The 22,153-nt window shown below is 43.6% G+C and overlaps 1 protein-coding gene across 1 annotated transcript in view; it reads left to right on the forward strand.

Moving 5' to 3' along the window:
* The window catches only part of Gnl3l (G protein nucleolar 3 like), a 34,296-nt gene extending 14,056 nt beyond the window's left edge, over window positions 1–20,240 (forward strand). The window contains exons 3-16 of the mRNA XM_021153372.3: window positions 134–174; window positions 763–870; window positions 2,316–2,432; window positions 3,480–3,563; window positions 3,865–4,000; window positions 4,834–4,940; window positions 7,164–7,308; window positions 9,405–9,492; window positions 9,964–10,138; window positions 10,230–10,372; window positions 10,597–10,733; window positions 13,116–13,243; window positions 15,716–15,938; window positions 17,623–20,240. Coding sequence (XP_021009031.1) covers window positions 134–174; window positions 763–870; window positions 2,316–2,432; window positions 3,480–3,563; window positions 3,865–4,000; window positions 4,834–4,940; window positions 7,164–7,308; window positions 9,405–9,492; window positions 9,964–10,138; window positions 10,230–10,372; window positions 10,597–10,733; window positions 13,116–13,243; window positions 15,716–15,938; window positions 17,623–17,705 — 1,715 coding nt within the window. The 3' untranslated portion in view covers window positions 17,706–20,240. The remainder of the gene's footprint in view (window positions 1–133; window positions 175–762; window positions 871–2,315; window positions 2,433–3,479; window positions 3,564–3,864; window positions 4,001–4,833; window positions 4,941–7,163; window positions 7,309–9,404; window positions 9,493–9,963; window positions 10,139–10,229; window positions 10,373–10,596; window positions 10,734–13,115; window positions 13,244–15,715; window positions 15,939–17,622) is intronic.
* The last annotated feature ends 1,913 nt before the right edge of the window (window positions 20,241–22,153 follow it).

The raw sequence follows: 22,153 nt of genomic DNA on the forward strand, positions 1-22,153 counted from the left end.
TATGCTGAATCTAGACAGACATGGCGTCTGAGACTTCTAAATTTCCTAGTTGTCCTGGCATTCTGATTAAAGCATTAATAGACATTGGGTAGGGGGGTGATAGCAACTCTCTCTCTCTCTCTCTTTTTTGTAGAAAACAAAAAACCAGGTAAAGGTTCCAAAGGCTGTAAGAAGGTAAGTGGGCCTTGCCATTAGGTGAGGTGTGTGTGTTGTTGGGAGTCAGATTAGTTATGGGTGACTCCTCAGAGGGAAGGACAGATATGGCCTTTTCCCCACTCCATATGGTTGTAGGAGAGTTACCTGAATATCTGAAGTTTTTTTTTTTTTATTTGAAAGCCATATACTGCTTTGTGCTTGGTTTACATATAAGGGATTATTGACATCCCTATGTACTTTTATAGTGGTGGGTATTGAGCCATACTGGGCCTTGAGCATATTTAGCAAGGGTTCTACCACTGAGCCACACACCCTCAACCCCCTCAACTGATCTATTTTTTGATCAGTTCTCAGGGCTTGTTGCTCTGGGTTCCAAGACCTCATTTTGGGAGCTGTATGTCAAGAAAGGTTTCTCTTTGGCTTTGGGAAACCTTCCTGGCTGCCCTTGTCCCTACCACTTTCCTCTCAGTTCCCTTACCCTAGCCAGACAAGCAGATTTCAACCCTCACCCTCAGCTAGACTATCTTCCCTGCTTCTCTGGGTGGGAGGTGGTTTCCATGGATTCATTAACTGTGTTTAATTTTTCTTTTCTTGCTTGGCAAACAGCCTGCAAGGCAAAATGGGAAGAAAGTAACCTCCAGACCATCATCTGCTCCCCAGATTGTTCATGGCAATGACCATGCCAGTCGCGAGGCCGAATTAAAGAAGAAAAGGGTGAGCCTTTTGTCTTTGGGGAGTGATGGCCTGGTTTGAATCTCAGATCTGCATAGTTTTGGGCAGAAGGGCAGGGGTTCTTGATGTTCTTTGTGGTTGGGATGGGGGGAAGTGAGATAGGTCAACTTGATGCTGGTTTAAATTTTCCCATTTGCTTACCTTGTTTTACCCTCCCAGTTCTCTCGTGTTGTCTCTGTCATTTCCCATTCTGTGTGTCTGGATGGCTCCGTCCTCTGTGACTTAGCATTTTGCAGTCTTTTGCTGCTTTTTTTCTTGTTTCCCTTGTTGAGGCAGGATCTTGCCTTGTTGCCCAAGCTGGTTTTGAATGCTTGGGTGTGTGAAATCCTTCTACCTCAAACTCCAAGTATCTGTGCTACAGGTATGTGCCAGTGTGGCAGCTTCCTCTTTCTGCCTAGTGCATCCTATGACCTTGTCCTTGTTTGGACTTAAGTGTTTTCCTGTCAAAGTGCTTCTCTCTCTGCTTTGCAGCTACTCTTTTTATTTTTCATCCTTTTATTGTTTTCAATTTTTAATAATTTTTTTGAGACTGAGTTTCTTTATATAAAAGTTCTGGCTATCCTGGAACTCACTCTGTAGACCAGGCTGGCCTTGAACTCAAGAGAGCCACCTGCTTCTGCTTCTTGAGTGCTGGGATTAAAGGTGTGCACCGTGATCACTCAGCACTTACTAATTTTTTTTGACATTTTCTTTTTTTTTAAAATTTATTTATTTAATATATGTAAGTACACTGTAGCTGTCTTCAGACAGTCCCAGAAGAGGGCATCTGATTTAATTACAGATGGTTGTGAGCCACCATGTGGTTGCTGGGATTTGAACTCAGAACCTCTGGAAGAGCAGTCGGAGCTCTTAACCACTGAGCCATCTCTCCAGCCCACTAATTTTTAAAATAATACTGTTTTTTCTTTCTTTGTGGTGGAGGTGGTGGTGGGAGGGGGCAAATGCAAGCTTGAACATGCCATGGTTCATATGTAGAGGTTAGAGGGCAACCTATGACAATTGGTTCTCTCCTTCCAGGATAGATTTCAGGGATTGAACTTAGATTGTCAGGCTTGAATGGCAAGCCTTTCTACCCATGAAGCCACCTTGCCAACCCCCAACCCCTTTTCATTTTTAGACTTGCTTGAATGATATAGGGTCTTGCTATGTACTCTGGCTGGCCTGGTAGCCTAGAGGTCACTATGTGATCCTGGCTGGCCTTGATCTAATAATGACAATTCTCCTGCCTCAACCTCTCAAGTTGCTGGATTTAGAGTTGTGTGCAACTACACCCTGCTCTTTTATTTTTTTCTCTGCCAGTCTCCTTCCCTTAGTCTCTACATTTTTATTCTGGCATATTTTTGCTCTCCTGTCTTCTTCCCTCTATCCCCAGTTCTTTCCTTCTATGTCCTACTCAAATCCAGTCACAGTGTGTGCTTGTTTGTTAGGTCGAGGAGATGAGGGAGAAGCAGCAAGTTGCCCGGGAGCAAGAGAGACAGAGACACAGAACCATGGAGAGCTATTGTCAGGATGTCCTGAAACGTCAGCAGGAATTTGAACAAAAGGTGAGAAAGCAGTTTTTGTTGCTGGCTGGGATTGGAGTGGGTTTGCTGTTTTGCTGTAAAGGAAGAAATAGCTACATAGTGACACTTTGTCTCAAGGAAGGGAAAAAAGAGAAAAGACAAGGGGTGTAAGGTCAGAAGAGGAAAGGTATGAGTGCAGAGAAGGAAAACAACTGGGGGAGAGAGGTAAGAGAAGAGGGAGGGAGGGGACCATTGGCAGCAGATGTGCCAACAGATGTGGAGAATGCCTTTCTTAAGTTTGAGCCTGAAGATGGAATGGCAGTGGGTCTGGGGAGCAGGAGCGGTCTGAGTAGGGATGTGGCAGGAGGGAGCAGAGGAAGGGAAGACTGAGAGACACCTTCCTTGTGGGTGTCTTTCCCCTTCTGGCATTGTTGTCTCACAGACAGGATACGCACTTGCAGCTCCCACACCCTTGATGACATGCAGTAACGGATTTGCTTCCTGCTCCTTCATGCATTATTTTCTTCACACTTTCTTCTTGTTTCCCACCTAACACCCTTGTGACCAAGCAAGCCTATGTGTGCTGCTCACATGGAGTCAGTTGTTTCTTTCTACTGTGGTTTCAGGAATTGAACTCAGATCATCAGACTTCACAGTGAGTGTGTTTAGTGGCTGAGCTATCGGGCTGGCCTGGTCAGGGCTACTTTTAGGTGATCTGGGACTCACCTGAATCCTCCAGCTTCCTATGATTTTCTTTTTAAAAATTTTTTATTTACTTATTTATTTATAAAGATTTATTTATTTATTTATGTATATTAGTGCTCTATCTGCACATATGCCTGCATAACAGAAAGCATCAGATCCCATTACAGATGGCTGTGAGCCACCATGTGGTCGCTGGGAGTTGAACTCAGGACCTCTGGAAGAGTAGTCAGTGCTCTTAACCCCTGAGCCATCTCTCCAGCCCTCCTATAGTTTCCCAAAGCCTTGCTATATCCTCCTTCTTTCCTTATCTTCACTACTTTCTTCTCTCTCCCTACTTGGCCCTGTTTCCCCTAGACTATTCTCTCTCTCCTTTTTCTTTTTCAGGAGGAAGCTTTGCAGGAATTAAACATGTTTCCTCAGTTGGATGATGAGGCCACAAGGAAGGCCTATTACAAGGAATTCCGGAAGGTAGGAGGACTCATTTTCCTTTTTCTTTGCTTTGTTTTTAGATAAGATCTTATTATTTAGTCTAGGCTAACCTAGAACTCACTAGATCCCAAACTGTCCTTGAACTCCTTGCAATCCTCTTGCTTCATCAAGTGTTGGGATTGTATGCTTGAGTTTTATAACAAGTATCTATTTCTTAAAGCTCCTTGGTGAGGACCCCAGTTTATTTCCATTTGTTCTTCCTGTTCTTTTCTCTAACTGAGATGGAGACTATGACCCCATCTGCTCTCAACCTTCTTCCCCTGTATTTTCTGTCTTGCAGGTGGTAGAGTACTCTGATGTGATTCTGGAAGTCCTAGATGCCAGAGACCCATTGGGCTGCCGCTGTTTCCAGATGGAGGAGACTGTCCTTCGTGCAGAAGGCAACAAGAAGCTGGTCTTGGTCTTAAATAAGATAGGTAGGTTTTAGAAGGGTTGGGGAAGACAGGGAAGGGTTAAGCTAAGGCTAGCTCAGATTAGGTGCTGAGACCCAGCAACTCAGTGGCATCCAGAATAGTCATTCATGCTAGGAATTGTTCAAATTTCCAAAGCCAGAAATATCATCTGATATACGCACAGACATACACAGAATGTAACATGGATTGAGGGGGTAGAGTCTGAACCTGTTTGCCTTTTAGCCCTCTTTCCTTGCAATTTTGAGCTAGTTCAATGGCTGGTCATTCTTCGAGACCTGTATCTACAGACTGGAAGTCAAAGATTGGGGCAAGCACATGGCTTGGAACTCATTGAAGGTGTAGTCTTATCCTACTGTTGCTATTTTCTTTGGGATATCAGACAGGTCATACCACTCACAAGAACTTCTATTTCTCAAACAGTAAAGAGGGTCCTGGACATCTCAGTCTCATAGCTTTGTTGTGAGAATTAATACAGAGCTTGGTGTATAACCCACTTGCCACAAATCATAGCCATTCTGGGTGATCGCTTTTCTTTGACACTTAGTCTGACACAGAATGATTGGGAAAGGAAATGGGAATGAAATATTTGTACACCTTGGCATGGAATGAGGTGGCTTCTTTACATATTTTCTTGAAGAAAATAAACCTCAGGGACGGCCAACTGGGTCCGTGGATCAAACTGTCCTTTGTAACTCCATCCTGGGCACTAGGCAGGGTCAGTTAGGAAAAGATGAGAAATCTGTTAGTAGGAGGTAGACCTAGACATGGGTGTGTGGCTTGAGGGAAGCCATCAAAGTAATGATCTTACAAGTTGTGGCTGTCCCTATTTTTCCAAGACCTCGTTCCCAAGGAGATTGTGGAAAAGTGGCTGGAATACCTTCACAATGAACTGCCAACTGTGGCTTTCAAGGCCAGCACCCAGCATCATCAGGTCAAAAACTTGGTAAGCTTTGAGTTAGGTGGTCTACCCTCTTTCATTGTGGTTTGGGACCATGGTTGTACGTGTTAAGATTTGGATTGGGCTTCCAGCTTTGAGGTATTTTCTCTAGTGGGTGACTTGTTAATTTTTATTTCAACTTCTTCCTGTATTATTGCCCTTCAGAAAGCATGCTTTTTTCCACTTGTGAGGATGTAATAATACATGCTATCTACAGGAGATCTGGAAAATAGAGTTAACTACTTCTTTTTTTTTTTTTCTGCATATATTTTTTAATTAGGTATTTTCTTCATTTACATTTCAAATGCTTGCCCAAAAGTCCCCCATACCCTCCCCCTCCCCACCCCACTCCCACTTCCTGGCCCTGGTGTTCCCCTGTACTGAGGTGTATAAAGTTTGCAAGACCAAGGGGCCTCTCTTTCCACTGATGGCCGACTAGGCCATCTTCTGCTACATATGCGGCTAGAGATATGAGCTCTGGGGGTACTGGTTAGTTCATATTGTTGTTCCACCTATAGGATTGCAGACCCCTTTAGCTCCTTGGGTGCTTTCTCTAGCTCCTCCATTGGGGGCCCGAGTTAACAGTTAACTTCTTAACTCTTCAAAAAATAACCATTAAGCCGGGCGTGGTGGCGCACGCCTTTAATCCCAGCACTCGGGAGGCAGAGGCAGGCAGATTTCTGAGTTCGAGGCCAGCCTGGTCTACAAAGTGAGTTCCAGGACAGCCAGGGCTATACAGAGAAACCCTGTCTCGAAAAACCAAAAAAAAAAAAAAACAAAAAAAAAAACAAAAAATAACCATTTTCCCCCTTCTTTAAAACAAGGCATAGGAGGTTGGAGAGATGATGGCTCAGTGGTTGAGAGTTCTTTCTGTTCTTCTGGGGGACCCGGGTTCAGTACCCAGCATCCACATGGTGCTTACAACCATCTGTAACTCCACTTCTTTTGACCTCTCCAGATAATAGGCATGCATGTGGCACACAGACATACGTACATGCAAAATGCTCATAAACATAAACAAAAATCTTTTCTGTTTTGTTTTGTTTTTCTGAGGCAGGGTTTCCTTGTGTTGCCTTGACTGTCCTGGAACTCGCTGGACCAGGCTGGCCTTGAAGTTAAAGATCCTTCTTCTCTGCACCCTGAGTACTGGGATTAAAGGTGTATGCCACAAGCACAGTTTAAATAAATAAATAAAGCAAGCAAGTTCCAGGAGAGTCACAAAGAAACCTTGTCTTAAAAAACAAAGAAACACAAAACAAAACTCCAAACAAGGCATAGTACTTCCTATTGATATCAATATGGAAATACTTATAAAACATTAAGGTATTATTGTAGCATTGGTTGTTTCTGGAAAGGTAAATTGGTTACTGGGGGCCAAGCTTTTCAGCTTTGCATTATTCTTTTTTTACAGTGTTGGGTAGGGAGCTCAGAGCATCTTGCTCAGACACTCTACCATCCAGACCCTAGTTTTCAATTTTCATTGTTATTTAAGTAGTATTTTTTTTTTATTAACCCACTTGCATGTATCTCCTTGGGATGTGGACAAGTGTTAATGTGGGCTAAGTACTGGCCAATGGTGTGGCTGGGTTATATATTGGACTTAAGCTTTTGATATTTTCTTAGACACTGACAAATTATTCTTTATGATAGCAATGCCAATTAACCCTCCTCCCACTTGGGTTGATGGGTATGTGAAGAGAACCTCTTTTCCTACAATCTTGCCAATATAAGATGTCCCACTTAGAATTTTGTGACTCCCTGCTCTCCCACCATCAAAACTAAAAGTAGGGAAGTCTGGATGGCCTTGTCCTGTCCTGAGGGTCAAGGGAAGATCAGCTTTGGGCCTGGAACCCTTTCATCCAGCAGAGGCAGAAAGGCCAGGCTTCCCTTTTGTGCATATGAGACACTAAGGGCCCAGGAAGGAAACTAGACTTTTCCTCATAGGCCTATGAGTGAGAGAGATAGTAATGAAATCTGTTTTGCCTCAAGCAGGGATTTCTGCCTCTGCTGTGGGAGTCAAAAGCCATGCATGTTGAGTTAGAAGCAGGGACAGAGGAAGTTGGAGACATACAGACAACAGCAACTGGAAACCAAGAAGTGCTGGGAAGGACTCAGTATGATAAGCAACCAAGTTTAGCAATCCCAGAATATTCCACTGCAGGTTGGAAATTTAGGCTCAAATTCCATCTCTTCCTTGATGCACATTTTTGTAATATTCTTCATTTTCAGAGTCGTTGTAAAGTTCCAGTGGACCAGGCCTCTGAGTCGCTTTTGAAAAGCAGAGCCTGCTTTGGAGCCGAAAATCTCATGAGGGTCCTGGGGAACTATTGTCGCCTGGGGGAAGTGCGTGGCCACATTCGTGTGGGTGTTGTAGGTAAGACTGGGTAAATTAGGCCCAGGGCCCAGGCTCTTTTGGCTAGTGACTTCATTGAGGGAAAGGGTTTGGAATTTTGTGAGGCTTCTTTGGGGAAGATAGGAAGCGTTCTGGAGTGGTTTTGCATTTGCCATTTGGCTAGTGGGACATGGGAAGGCATATTGAGATTCAACGCTGTTAGAGCCAAATGCTTGGTACCAAACACTACCAGAAAGCTGACTACCAAAGCTGTCAGCTGTGGGAGGGAAGTGTGATTCACCCGCCTCTTCCAGACAGTGAGACAGAGCAGTGAGATCCGCAAAAGGAAACAAGGTGGAGCTGAGGCTTAAGCCTCTGTCTTTCTGAAACCCAAATACTGTAGAAGGAGATGAGAGAGAATGGGAAAATTGAGGGGCAGGGAAAGATCATCAGAGAGGGAAAGTGTCTCAGCCAGCCCGAGATTCTGAAGAGAACTCTACAGACTCTAGCTATATGCCACACTTTTGAATAGACAACAGAGAAAGAACAAGGAGGCCAGATTGTGAAGTTGGTAGATAATGAAAAGGACAAATTTAAGTTGCAGTTATAAAGAGAATAAAGGAGCTATTACCCCAAAGAAATGCTTAAAGGGACATTAAAAACTATTTTGTGGCCAGGCTTGCTGATCCAGACCTGTGTGTTAGCTGCTTTAGAAGGTTGAAAGTTTGAGTTCAAGGCCAGCCTTAGGGAACTTAATGTGACCTTGTTTCATAAAAAAGTAAGAGCTGGGAGTGTTGCTCAGTGGTAGAGGACTTCCCTAGTATTCGTGAGACCCTGGGTTTAGTCCCCAGTGTTAAAAACAACAGGAGATAGGTAAAGACAAATGTACAGACACATGTAGAGGGTTTGGTGAAGAAGAGACACTTGGGATATGTACTTGCGTAGATATGCACGTCCAACAAAAGAACATGCAGGAATGTAGACAGTTTGAATGAAAGAGATAGATATAGACACAGGAATATACAACATATGTCTACACACACATACAGATCCTCAAGAACATAAAAATGCCCATGTATGGTGTCATGTACAGGCCCCTAAGGGACACATCTGCAGGCACAGACTCGGAGGCAAAACGTGCAGCCCAAGTTCTGCCACACTCAACACTGTCTCTGCCGCCCCAAAGCAAATGAAGCCACAGGGATCCCACATGTGCCCAGACCCACGGTAACTCTCTGATACAACCTGGAATCACACAGAGGCAGACAGACCTGTGATGAGGTGAAGTGTTTGTATAGTGAGAATTAAGACATAGTTAGGGAGGCACACAAGACAAAACAAGGGCATAATGAAACATGAATGGGGATACATCAATAGACACACTCCAGAGAGAAGGAACAGAGTGGCCATGTGGTCACAAGTGGAATGGACGGGGTGGAGAGAATCAGAAAAGATAGTCCAGAATGAGAAAGAACATTCCACATACCCTGAGAAACAGCTGTGACCTCGAGGTCCAACACAAGGGAAAAGTAGTCACATTTGAAATGAAAAGGACCAGGAGACATAGAGATGCATAGACTTCCAAGTACCCTACCACAGATCTTCCTGAGCACACATGGAAGAGAGTAGTGCATTCTGGTAAATTTCAGTACCCATAGAGGACAGTGAGAATGAGATCCAGTGAGGCAGAAACTCACAAAGGCAGCCCCAGACTGAAAGTGGTGCACAGGTGCTCGCTCAGATACGAAGATTCCACAGGCACAAACAGCTGTGCAGAGAGGGGGCCATCTGGTGAGTAGTCCCTTCTCCCAGGGGAATTACAAGTTCGAACAGGTGGGCCTGTTTCAACACTTGATATCCACCTTCTGTTAGGTCATGTCTGTGAGGCGGTATGTGGTGCACCCCTCTAGGCTGGTTGTGGTGGGAGGTGGACTGCACATCTAGAGAGAGGGCCATGTGTGCCTAGAATGCTGACAAAAGAGAGAACTAGAAAGACCCTTAGAGGCTTGGCCAGGGTCTGGGGTGGGAAGACAGGAGTGTACTTAGGCTCATCCATGGCCTGGTTACTGCCTTTGCCAGGGCTGGCCTGAATTCGTGGGAGTACTTTTTGCCCTGAGTATTCTGCTCCTACTTTGCAGGCCTTCCCAATGTGGGGAAGAGCAGTCTGATCAATAGCCTGAAGCGCAGCCGTGCTTGTAGTGTGGGAGCTGTTCCTGGTGTCACAAAGTAAGATCTGCTCACTCCCCCACTTCAAAAATCCTTGACATTACATTCCATCCTAGTTCACATGCCTTCATCAGCCCCTGCCCCATTTTCTAATTGTGGACCATCCTCTGATTCATACGCTGGGTTTAGGAATCCTACTAGTAGTCCTCATTTACCTGGCTCATCCCAGGCTTGCTGCCTTGCTGGGTCCTTCCTAACAACTACAAATAGCTCTGTTGCTTAGATGAAGAGAATCAGAAACTTGTCTGAGATCCTGCAGTTAAGTCCCCAGTATAAGAGAGTAAATTTTAGAATTAGCCTTGGGTCTATAGCACCTCAGATCTCCCTCCCTGGCCCTACATCTTTCCACTTCACCTAAGACTTATAATATACCCCTCCCTCTCTTCTTTGATCTCCCTCCACCACCTTCCCACAAGACCCAACATTTGTGACTCAATATCACGTACAGCTGGGCCTTGTTTTTCCCTCTAGATTCATGCAGGAGGTCTACCTAGACAAGTTTATCAGGCTTCTGGATGCACCAGGCATTGTTCCAGGACCCAATTCGGAGGTGGGCACCATCCTGCGTAATTGCATCCATGTGCAGAAGCTGGCAGACCCTGTGACCCCGGTGGAGACCATCCTTCAGCGCTGCAACCTGGAGGAGGTATAGAGCAGGGTCCTCAGTGGATGCATGCCCCATCCTACTACTTCACAGGTCCTTCATTCCTTCTCATGGGTTTTCTTAATTTTGCTAGATTTCCAGCTATTATGGTGTATCTGGATTCCAGACGACTGAGCACTTTCTGACTGCAGTGGCCCATCGCTTGGGAAAGAAGAAGAAGGGAGGTGTATATAGTCAAGAACAGGCTGCCAAAGCTGTGCTGGCTGACTGGGTGAGGTGAGGAAGGGCTTGAGCAGGAGGTGGTATTTATGGATGCCAGTAGGACAGCCTGACTTACTTGGTCGAAGGTTGGGAATCAACATTCTGTGCCTAGTGGTTATTCAGCAGTTCAACACATTGTTGAGATGCTGTTCTCTGGACTTTCTTGTCCTGCGTCCTCTTTTGGTGGGTTATTTGTTCTCAGTGACATCACCAGCGACCCCTCATTATCTCCAATACAGTGGGAAGATCAGCTTCTATACACTACCACCTCCCACTCACACTCTGCCCACCCATCTCAGTGCTGAGATTGTTAAGGAGATGACTGAGGTCTTTGATATAGAAGATACTGAGCACGCCAATGAAGACACCATGGAATGTAAGTGTGGATGGGTGGGGTACCTGTTTTTTCCTCATAGAGCCCAGACTTAATGTCAGAGCACACATTTGATCTCCCCTTCCCTGGGGCTACTTGGGATTTGGTATTAAAATTTATTGTCCTGCAAGGTAGAAAATTCTAGTTGTGAGGGTATGGGAGGGGTGGTGTTTGTGGTGAACTTTTGGTAGGTTGGCTGACTAACTATAGACCCTTTAGGTTCTCTGAAAGTGAGGCTTCATTTCTTTTGGGTGGAAACATTCCTTTAAAAAGCTCTTGTGTGTGGTGGGGAGGGGGCTGGATGTTTTTAAGACACAGTCTCACTATTCTTGGCTGGCCTGTAACTCATTATGTAGACCAGGCTGACCATAAACTACCTCTGCCTCCCAAATGCTGGGATTAAAGGCTCAAAAATGGCTGTGTATGTTTACATGGGCCTGTAATTGCAGCCAAACAACTGAGTTAAACAACTAAATGGCCCTTCTCCCTATTCTCCTCCCTCCTATTGCCCTAGGCTTGAGAAAATGATGTTGAGGATTAAACCCAGAGCCTTGTGCTTGCTGTCATAGCACTCCTATGTAGCTTTAACTGACCTAGTGCTCACTGTATAGTCCAGGCTGACTTTGAACTTTAGATAATTCTCTCTCATCAGGCTTCTGAGTACTGGTCTATGCCACTGTATCTGGCTTCTCTACGGACTTCTCAGCTTGCTTAGATTTTGTTTTTTTTTACCTCTGTTGGCTAGTAAGATATTCTAGTGAAAAAGGACTATATTTACTGGGGGTGGTGGAACATACCTTTTAATCCCACTACCTGAGAGGCAGTAGCAGGTGTTCTCTATGAGTTCCAAGCTAGAAAGAGCTTCATAGTGAGACCCTGTGTCAAAAGAGTCATCTGAAGGGCTCTGATGGTAGCTCTCCTGTTCTGTTGTCTTAAATTCCTCAGCAGAGTAGTGAGGTGGTTATAAGTGTGGACTACATGAATTTAAATAAATTTAAGTTTTCTTCCTCATTTGTTGTATGATATTGACCAAGTCTGTTCACTTCACTCTCTCTCTGTGATACCATTTGTAAAATAAGAACAGTAGCACCCATTCCAGAAGGGTTTTGTGTAGATTTACCTAATTTGTAAATGAGGGCAAGGGGTATAGCCCAGGGATACAGCTCGTGCTTAGCATTCACAAGGGCCTGGTTCGACCCTCAGCACTACAAGGGTAAAGCATATAGAGCCTAGCTCTATATAGTAAGTACATCAGTGCTCTGTAGATGCTATCTGGGGGATATGGAGGAGTGACTTGCCAAAACTGGTGAACAGGTTTCTGCTCTTAGACACTACTGTTTGTAGTCCTGGTCTGTGCCTGTAGTTCCTACTTCATTCTCTACTCTGTCCAGGACACTCTGGTCATACATTAGGGAATAGATGAGAAAGCATTGTTTGACCTGCAGTCCTATTTCTGTTAAAGGCCAGTCATTTCCTTCTGTGGGTGCTCTGAAGTCCTGGATTACAAATGAGGACAAGAAGACTTGCCTGCCTTCTAGTTTATTCCATGTGTGGCTTGAGTCAAGCCAGCCTGCTTGCTGAATTTTAATTTCTGATTCTGTCAAGTGGACAGTTGAGAGGGACTTAAAATTATGTTTTAATGGTGATGCTTGATCCTGGATTTTTAAGGGCAAGAAGAGTGTCATCACTGTAGGGAGAAGACAAGGGTGGGGAAGAGGTTATAGGTAAAAAGTATTTGAAGGAGTTGGTCCTAGTGTGGCATCTTGAAGAGTGAGCAGGAGTTAAGGCATTCAGTAAAGTAGGTAGGATAAGGTTGGTAGAGGTGAGGTCTGAGGGTGGTGTGGCACTAAAGCGATAGGGATGGCTGAGTATTGCACTGGAGGCTACTTCTAGGTAAGGGGCAAGAGGACAGAGGCTGGTTCTAGGAAGGAATCCTCATGGCTGTCTTCATCACATTTGAGCCAGAGTACAGTAGATGCCTTCTGCTTGGTTTTCTCTTAATCCTCTAAATAAGAGTTATGGAATTCACATTTCTCACATGAGCAAGCTGAAGCTTTAAGGCTAACTCCCAGCAGGCAAGTGTTCTATAATCATGCCGTTGTTCTGTTTTTATTTTGAGACAGGGTCTCTCACTATATATAGCCCAGGCTGGTCTTGAACACATGATCCTCCTGTTTTACCCTCCTGAGTCCTTAGATTACAGGTATGCACCCCCTGGATTTACTAAGCATGCTTTTAAATATTTGTTATGCAGCCTCTAGGCAGAAACAACCTCACCTACCCCCACGACACTGGTGGCACCCTCATGTCCTTTCTGCTGAGACCTAGTCTGAAGGCTGCCAGCAAGGGTGAGCCAGGATTCTAACAGTGATGTTTGTGTTACAGGCTTAGCTGTGGGAGAATCCGATGAGCTGTTGGGTGACATGGACCCACAAGAAATGGAGGTCAGGTGGCTCCATTCTCCACTGGTGAAAATAGCAGATGCCATTGAAAATAGAAGCACCGTGTATAAGGTATTTCTGTGCATCTTCATGGCAGCTGTCTCGTGCACAGGGTTCTGGGAAGGAGTCAGTTCCTTCTGCGTATCTCCCCTGGGGTGGTGAGGAGTGAGTCCCTCACATACTTTCTATGGACTTGTAGATGTTTGACCTGGTGTGTTTTTGCCTAGACAGTGATGTGTCTAAGGAGCTCTTTCAAGCAAGCTTTCCCAACCCTGGTTCCAGTCCATAGCACAGGCATCACCACCTTACTCACCTAATTATTATTCAATTAGCAGATGACTCCTTCTGTTGACTAGTATACAGAATCACATACATTGCTAGTCACCAAATCTATGGCTATTCCTTACCATGTCTTGAGACATGGTCAAAATCTCTATGATTCCTGTAATCCTAGAGTATGCTTTCAGGCCTCAACTTACCTGGACATATGCTCCATGGTTTCTTTTGTTGCTGTTTGAGACAGGATCTCATGTAGTCATGACTGGCTTTGAACACCTGATCCTCCTGCCTCCCAACTCCTCAGTGCTGAGATTACAGGTGTACATCATCATGCCTGGCTATTCTATGGTTCTAGTCTGAACCTGTTCGTTCCCCTGCTTAAACACCTTTCCATGGCTTGCTATACAACACCTTCAGAGCATCATATGACTCTGTTTTGTTGTTATTTTCTTTTTCAAGACAGGGTTTCTCTGTGTAACAGCTCTGATGTAGACCAGTCTGGTCTCAGATGCACAGAGATCCACCTCCTTCTCTGCTTCTCAAGTGCTGGGATTAAAGGCATGCTCCTCTACGGTTGGGCCACTCTTGGTTTTTCTAGTATCTTTTTTTTAGTCGCCCATCTCTGCTCCTCCAAAGTTTCCATTTCAAACACATAGAAGGAGTGATTATGGGTGGGCAATAATATGGGAAGAGCCTGTATTTAAGTGCCCTAAAGTGTGCTACTTGTTAGTTGGTCAGAGAACCCTTAAGCTCCACCTGGAAGGCTGAGTTCTCTGTGGGGGCTCAAAGAGATGGTGTTTGGAGTGAATTGCTCGTGCTATTAGGTGACTGGAGTAGAGGTTGAAAAAGATGAATCTGGCATCTGAGCATAGCTTGCCTTGAGTTTGACTTTGGCCCTTAAGGCAATAAGAAAGCATTGATGGTTGCCTGTTTTCATCTCTGGGTCAAATCTCCTCTCTAGTTTCATATATTGAAAATTTTAACTAGGCAATATATGCTTATTAGTTAAAATTGAGAATGGATTGAAGGCTGCACAATGAAAAATAACTCTTTTCTTTCTGTCCCCCACTCACTGTGTCCCCTCTTTGGAGACAGTCACTATTATCAGACTTTGGGATGTCCTTTCAGACCTATCTTGTAGTGTTTCACTGAGCCATAAGCCCCTGGGCATAGTATGTTTCTTAGAAACTGACAGTAGTCTCCCCTTTTGTGCTACAAGTTCCAGATTCTATTCAGGGCCCTCAGCAGACCTCCCCATCGCACAACTCCTAAGGAATACTATATGAGTGTATGCTACCATGTCTGCCTACCTTGACAGAATCTTCATTGTGGAAATACCATAGAGTATACTACCATAAACTAAGATGCTCATGGCAGGCCACCGGCACATATGTGGCCCATTGTTGCCTGAATCATGTTTATGTGACTGTGTACTTCCATATTTATATGTTAGATTGGTACATGGTACATAGTAAATGCTCTGTTAATATTTGCTTTTACTACTAACATGTACCCAGCACACAGATAGCCTTCATACTGCCCTGATGGGTAGACAGCATGCTTTGGTTAAGGCTTATTTAGCCTAGTTATTTACTGAAGGTGGAAGTAAGTCTAACATTTCTTTGTTTCCAGGTTTTTCCCATATAGCTGGGCCCAAAGTGGGTGTTAAAAGTACTACCTGAGTAAGGCCCAGAAGGGTTACTTCAACAAAGGGTTAGTTGTCACTAATCAAGTAAATATTTTTCTCTCTTTTTTTTTTTGAGACAGTCTCTGTAGCCCAATCTAACCTAGAACTCATCCATCTAGTCCAGGCTGGCCTTATGCTTATAGCAGTCCTGCCTCAGCCTTTGACTGCTAAGATTGCAGGCGTAAACCATCACTGCTTCCTTTCCTTTATCAAATTCTTGTAGCCAAGGTGGTGGTAGCATACACCTTAAAGCCTTCCCAGCACTTCAGAGGCAGAGGCAGGTTATCCCTGTGAGTTCAAGGCCAGTCTGGTCTACAGAGTGAGTTCCAGGACGGTCAGGGCTGTTAAACAGAGAAACTGTCTTGAAAAAAAAAAAACAACAGAAAGTTTTGCAAGCTACCCATTAGTCACCTTGTTGGACAGATGAACAAACTGAGGCTAATGGGCCTACTAAGCATTAGTTAGAATATGGTGGAGCCATAATTGGCTCCAGATTTCTTCTTACCCATCCCTATATTAGGTTTCTCTGTAGGAGTGTTTGGAGATCCAGACCTCACCATTATTCTTTTTCTTCCCAGATTGGAAATCTTACTGGGTATTGTACCAAACCAAACCGTAATCAGATGGGGTGGCCTAAACGCAATGTGGACCACCATTGCCCCCAAAATAACCGTGTAGTAGAGGTCAGTTCTGTTGACCGTCGCCCGATGTTGCAGAGGATCCTGGAGACAGACCCACTTCAGCAAGGCCAGGCTCTGGCATCTGCCTTGAAGAATAAGAAAAAATTGCAGAAGCGTTCAGGTAGGGGTACTTGACCATTCCTGTGCTCTGGAAAATGTCTGAGGAGGGCTAGGACTAGGGACTTTTGAATAAGCATTTCCATATGTCTATCTCCATGGAAGAGTTGGAGAGATGGGGTTAGGAAACTCATGGACTGGCAAGTGGTTCTCAAAATTTTAACTTGCATCATGTCACCTGAAGGGTTTGTCAAGGCTGATCTTTGGAGCCTACACTTGTAGAACCACTGACCTTGTCTGTGTATCATGTTCCCATACCTTGGGAACTTTCTGTCTGTTATATTATCATTTGTACTCTATAAATAGGCAGTGCTTCTAAAACTCAGAGGATGCACAATGCAATCTCTTAAGGCTTCTTGTCATAGGCAGCTGGTTAATTTCTTGCCCTTCTTTAGACAGATATATGGAGAAGTCATATGTTTCTTTTCCACACAAATGCTTGTCACTGAGCATACAGTTTTTGTTTCATAATTTCTCCATTCTGTATCATAGGAATATTTTCACATCCCTATATGAATTGTCTCTTTGTATTAATGGCAATCTTTTGTGTAGTTGACATGTACAGGTTTTCAGGTTACTTATAGTAACCTCATATCTGTGGCTTCTGTACTACAGATTCAGTTAAGTGGAAATAAAAAACATTTGGAAGAAATTGCGTCTCTTAGGGGCTGGAAAGATGGCTCCATTGTTAAGAGCTCCATTGTTAAGAGCACTTGTTGCTCTTCCAGAGAACCCAGATTTGGTTCCTAGTACCCACATATGACTCACAAGTGTCTGTAACTGGAGTTCTAGGGCGTCCAACTCTTCTGACCTCTGAAGGCTTAGCATGTGCTTCACATACATAGTCTCAGGCACACATACATATACATAAAAGAATTTTTAAGAAAGGGTCTCACTGTGTAGCCTATGTATAAAATGTATATATGTATATATATACATATATATATATATTGTGTATAAAAATGTAGGTAGTGTTGGTTGACTCTGTCATCTTTTTTTTTTTTTTTTTTTTTTTTTTTTTTAGCTATGCCATATTTTATAGCTATCTTGTTCTTGCTCTACAGTGAGTCCTGGGAATCCAAGGGAGACTTGCCCTTAAACTCCAAGTCTTGTTAGAGAGTATAGAGGAGACAAAACAAACAGTGGCAGTGTAGAACAGTCACTGTGAGGTCACACACACAATAAGCACTTCTAGGAAGCTTAGCCCAGCTTGGAGATAGGGCTGATCAGCAGAGGGTTCCTGGAGAAGTCTCAGGGAACCCAGAGGAACAAGTGTATCTTGAGGATGAGACTGCGAGTGGTAAGCACTCAAGTTCAAAGCTAGTACTAGTGTGCACTCCATTGCTATGAGTGATTATTTGGGGGTGGGTAGGGGTAATGGAGGAATGCTAAGTTCACACAATAGAAGGAAATTATTATTTTAGTATTCAGAAGACACAAAAATACTTGGAATACTTCGAGTCTGAAACCATGAGAAAGAAACTATGCTGGGGTGATCACTTACACGTGAATGGATCTTCTTGTGAGGTTGACAAGTGTAATGGCCTATCTGTTTTGTTGAATGATTAGACGTATAACTGAGCCAATTTGGAGGTTGGTATGGGCCAAGTTAGTGATTTTATTTACATGTGGCAGGCCTGTTGGCTAAGCCAGCTACCCAGAGATTGCCTGTATTTTTCCCTCTACAGATAAAATCGCCACTAAGTTGTCTGACTCCATGATGTCTATGCTTGACCTCTCTGGCAACTCCGATGACTGTGCTGGTGACTGAGCAGCTGACCTTCCCCTCATACTGCAAGTACTGCTTCCTGTGGGATGGGAGAATCCAGATGCCTTTCCATTCTCCCTGATGTACTTAATAGTAGAACACCTCCATGTCATGTATCTTCTGCTGCCGTGCCCTCCATTCTTATCAAAGGTCTGGAGCTGCCAAACCCTAATACCCTCTACTTAATCCTTCCTGTCTTTGAAAATGACCTTGTGTTTGTTTTTGTGGTGCCAGGAATTGAACATAATAGGTCCTCACAAATGTTAGACAACCATTCTATTACCAAGCTGTAGTATTACCATCAACACCATCCATCATTATCAAGTACTGGGATTACAGGCTTTTGCCACTATTCCCAGCTCCCACTGTGTTTTCTAAGGTAAATAAAATCAGCAGACTCTTGGCATGGTGGCAACATATCTATAACCCTGACACTTGGGAGACTGGAGCTAGGAGGACTGTAAGTTATGGGCCAGCCTGAACTATCTGGCAAGACCCTTTCTCAATAAAACAGCCCAAAAACAAATAAGCAGAGTCCAGCTGGGCACACACCTTTAATCCTAGCACTCTGGAGGCAGAGGCAGATGAATCTCGTGAGTTTCAGGCCAGCCTGGTCTACTGAGCAAGTTCCAGGATAGCCAGGGCTGCATAGAGAAACCCCGTCTTGAAAAGTGAACAATAAAACAACAAAAAGAATTTGTAATTATTGAAAAAGCAAATAAGCAGAGTCCAAGTGCTGACAATGTACCTTGGACTCTAAATTCCTGTGTCATACGTACCCTGTGAGTTATGCTGATAAGGGTTAACCTTTTGGACAGGTAAATGTCCTAAAGGCTAGACTGCTGAGAAACCTGGTGGCAGTGGCGGGGGAGGTGGCGGTTGTCCCTGGATGGGTGATCCTTTTCGTTTTTATCACCCTACAAGATCTTAGTGCCAAGGCTCTTGCCTGTGTATTTTCTAAATCAATAGCTAGCTCCTCATCTGGGTAGTGTAGGAGTAGAGAAGGATAGTGTGAGTCTCCTGTCTCTGGAAGTGCCTGGGGATAGTGTAGAGGATGACGATTCTAGAAGGGGTATACCTATCATAGTAAGTTGGAAAGCCATTGGCTGCAGGATGTTCAGGAAATGTAGACCATACCTGTTTTCTGGACGGTTAGGGGCTGAGCACAAACTACTAAATTCTGAGAAACAGTTACCACCTTTAACTTTCAGTATATCCGTATCAGGAAGGGGTAAGGCTCAGAAAGCTGACAGAATGTGCTCATGTCAACAGTAAGTGGTGGTGTGCTGGATGTCAAACTTGAGTCTAATTTAAACCGTATGCTAGCCTTTTGGTTTGCATTATTTTGCCTTTTTAACAAGGGCACACCTCTCTGGTATTTTCTGTTGTCATATATTTAAAATATATTTTCTCTACTCTGTTTTTAAAAAAATGGTAGTATTTATGGAAAACTATGCTTTCAAAGTCTCTTTAAATGATGTCCAACTTAATTCACTGATCTCATCTTAAGTTTTGCTAGACAATAATATATTAGAAATAAAAGCATCTAGATTCTTGGGAACATAATCATGTCAAAATAAAATAGAACTAAAACCAGGTGGGTGGCTCACACCAGTGCTTCAAGCACTAAGAATACTGAAGCAGGAAGATGTCTGTGAAGCTGAGTCCAGCCTGGGCTGCAGAGTAAGAGGCAGTCTCAGGGCCTTTAGATATTCTAACTCTAACGTATCTCAAGGTGGGGGTAGCGTGCCCATGCACAGAGAGAGGGGTTCCCCTATAACCCAGTGTGGTCCTGAACTTTTTAGCCCCCCTGATTAGCTTTCCAAGTGCTGGGATTGCAGGTGTTTGCTTTCATGCCTGGATATTTCTTTGTTCTTAAAACAATTTCTTGGGTCTTTACTCTCCCCTTAAAAAATCATTTTTATACAATAATCTCCTCCTTCATGATTTTAAGTTCTGTAAGTTTGGACACCTTTTAACATAATCAAAATAGAGAATTTTTGTGGCACTTCCCCCAAACTTATTGTGTCCTCTTGTAGTATAGTCCTGCCCCCATCCTCAAATCCTAGCAGGCACAGACCTCTTTCCTGTTCCGTAAGTCACACGGGGGCTTATTTTATGGCATTAAGCTTTTAGCTTTTTCCTTTTAGATCTTACATTGAAGTTAGATGCAGTTGCATAAGCTCTGATAAATGGATAAAGACAAGTAATCATTAATACAGGACAGAAGAGTTCTATTAGCCTCCCCTTTACCATTCCTGGTCAAATCTTGTTCTCTCCCTGACAGTCACGGACTTGTGCTTTCACTTTATGGCTTGTCTTTTGAAAAGAGTTGTAAGTGGAATTTAATAGTATGTAACTTTTGAGATTAATGTGTTATAAATATAGACTTGAGATCCATATCACTGGATGTATCAATAGTTTGATTTCTGTTTCATATGCTATTGTGTGGATGTCTTATTGCTTATTCAACCCTAAGTTGGATGGCATTCTTTACAGTTGAGGAGGAAGTTATAAATAAAGCTGCTAAAAATCCTTGTGTGAGACTGTTTTCATTTCTTTGGCATTACTACCTAGAGTTGGATTGCTGCAATATATGGTAAGCAACTGCTGAACTTCTTTGTTCTCTTGATGCACATTAAAATATTATTTTGCCTGCATGTGTGTCTGTGTATCATGTATATGGCTTCCTGTCCACAGAGGCCAGAAAAGGTGTCAGATCCCATGGAGTGAAATTATAGATGGGCCACACACACACACACACACACACACACACACATTACCCATCTGTTGATGGATATCTTGGTTGGTCATCAGCTTGTCTTTTGTAAACAATATAGCAATAAACATGAATGTGCAGCTCCCCGTGCTCTCCTTACTTGGATTCCTTCAAGTATATATACAGAATTAGTGTTGTTGTTTTGTATGATGGTTGTCCGTCCGTCCTTCCTTCCTTCCTTCCTTCCTTCCTTCCTTCCTTCCTTCCTTCCTTCCTTCCTTTCTTCCTTCCTTCCTTTCATCTATCTATCTATTTACATGTGTACACTGTGTCAGTCTTCAGACACACCAGAAGAGGGCATCGGATCCCATTCCAGATGGTTGTGAGCCACCATGTGGTTGCTGGGAATTGAACTCAGAACCTCTGAAAGAGCAGTTGGTCCTCTTAACCACTGAGCCATCTCTCCAGCCCCTGATAGTTGTACTTCTTAAAGGTCTATTTATGGGAGAGTGAATACCACATGTGGGGGGTGTTCCTGTAAAGCCAGAACACATCAAATTCCTTGGAGCTGGGCTTACAGGTTGGTAATATAGGTGCCAGGAACCAAACTCTGGTCCTCTGGAAGAGCAGCAGATGTTTATAACTATTGAGCTGCCTCTCCAGCCCCAGTAGTTGAACTTTTAACTTTCTGAGGACTCTCCATACTGCTTTCCTTGGAGGTTACACCGGTTTCACTTCCCAAAAGCAGTTCCTAATGGTTTCTTTCCCCACATCCTCACCAGCATTTATTGTCCTTCATTTTCCTGATGATAGCCATTCTTACTGGGAGTAGATTCTCAAAGCAGTTTTAAGGGGCTACTTCCCCTGTTGGCTAAGGATGATGAACATTAAAAATATATTGCCAATTGCTGTTTTTTTTAAATGTTTTCATTTTTTTGAGAATTTCATACATGTACTGTCAGATGTATACTGGGCAAAGATAGTCATTCTGTGGGCTGTCTCTGCTGATGGTTTCCTTTGCTGTGCAGAAACTTTAATTTTGTACAATCCCATCTATCAGTGTTGGGGAGTTACTTCCTGTTCTCTAGGAGTCATTTCCAGAAAGTTCTTGTCTGTGTGTACCCCCCCCCCCCCATGTTTCACCAGCAGTTTAAGTTTCAGGTCTGACTTTAAAGTCTTTGATCCATTTTTGAACTGATTTTTCTGCAGGGTGAAAGAGATGGATCATGTTTCACTCTTCTACAGGCTATCATCAGTACCATGTTCTGAAGAGCTTTTTTCCAGTGTATATTTTAACAGCTTTGTCAAAGATTAGGTAGCTGTAGGTGTATGGGTTTATTTCTGGCTCCTTTATTCTCTCCCATTTGTCTGTGTGTCTTTGCTAACCCATTTCCACTGTGGCAGGCACTAACATGGGATTAAAGGCATGCATGTGCTACCATACCCAGCTTATAATGTCCTTCCTAAGGTGCTATGGAGTTTTCAGCATTTGAAGTGCAATAGATAAAAATCCTAATCTCAGCACTTGGGAGACAGGTTTCTTTTTCACTGTATCCTCTCTAAAACTTGTCTTTGGACAGTTTTTTCCCCTTGGTTTTTTGAGACAAGAGTCTTTCTATGTAGCCCAGGCTGGTCTTAAACTTCTGAGAATCCTTCTACCTCTGCCTCTTGAGTACTTAGATCACAAGGGTGTGCCACTATGTCTGGCTTCTCTTACCTTTTTTATAGTATC

The sequence above is a fragment of the Mus caroli genome, unplaced genomic scaffold, assembly GCF_978045245.1.
Source record: "Mus caroli unplaced genomic scaffold, Mus_caroli_1 scaffold_5, whole genome shotgun sequence".
NCBI classification, from domain to species: Eukaryota; Metazoa; Chordata; class Mammalia; order Rodentia; family Muridae; genus Mus; species Mus caroli.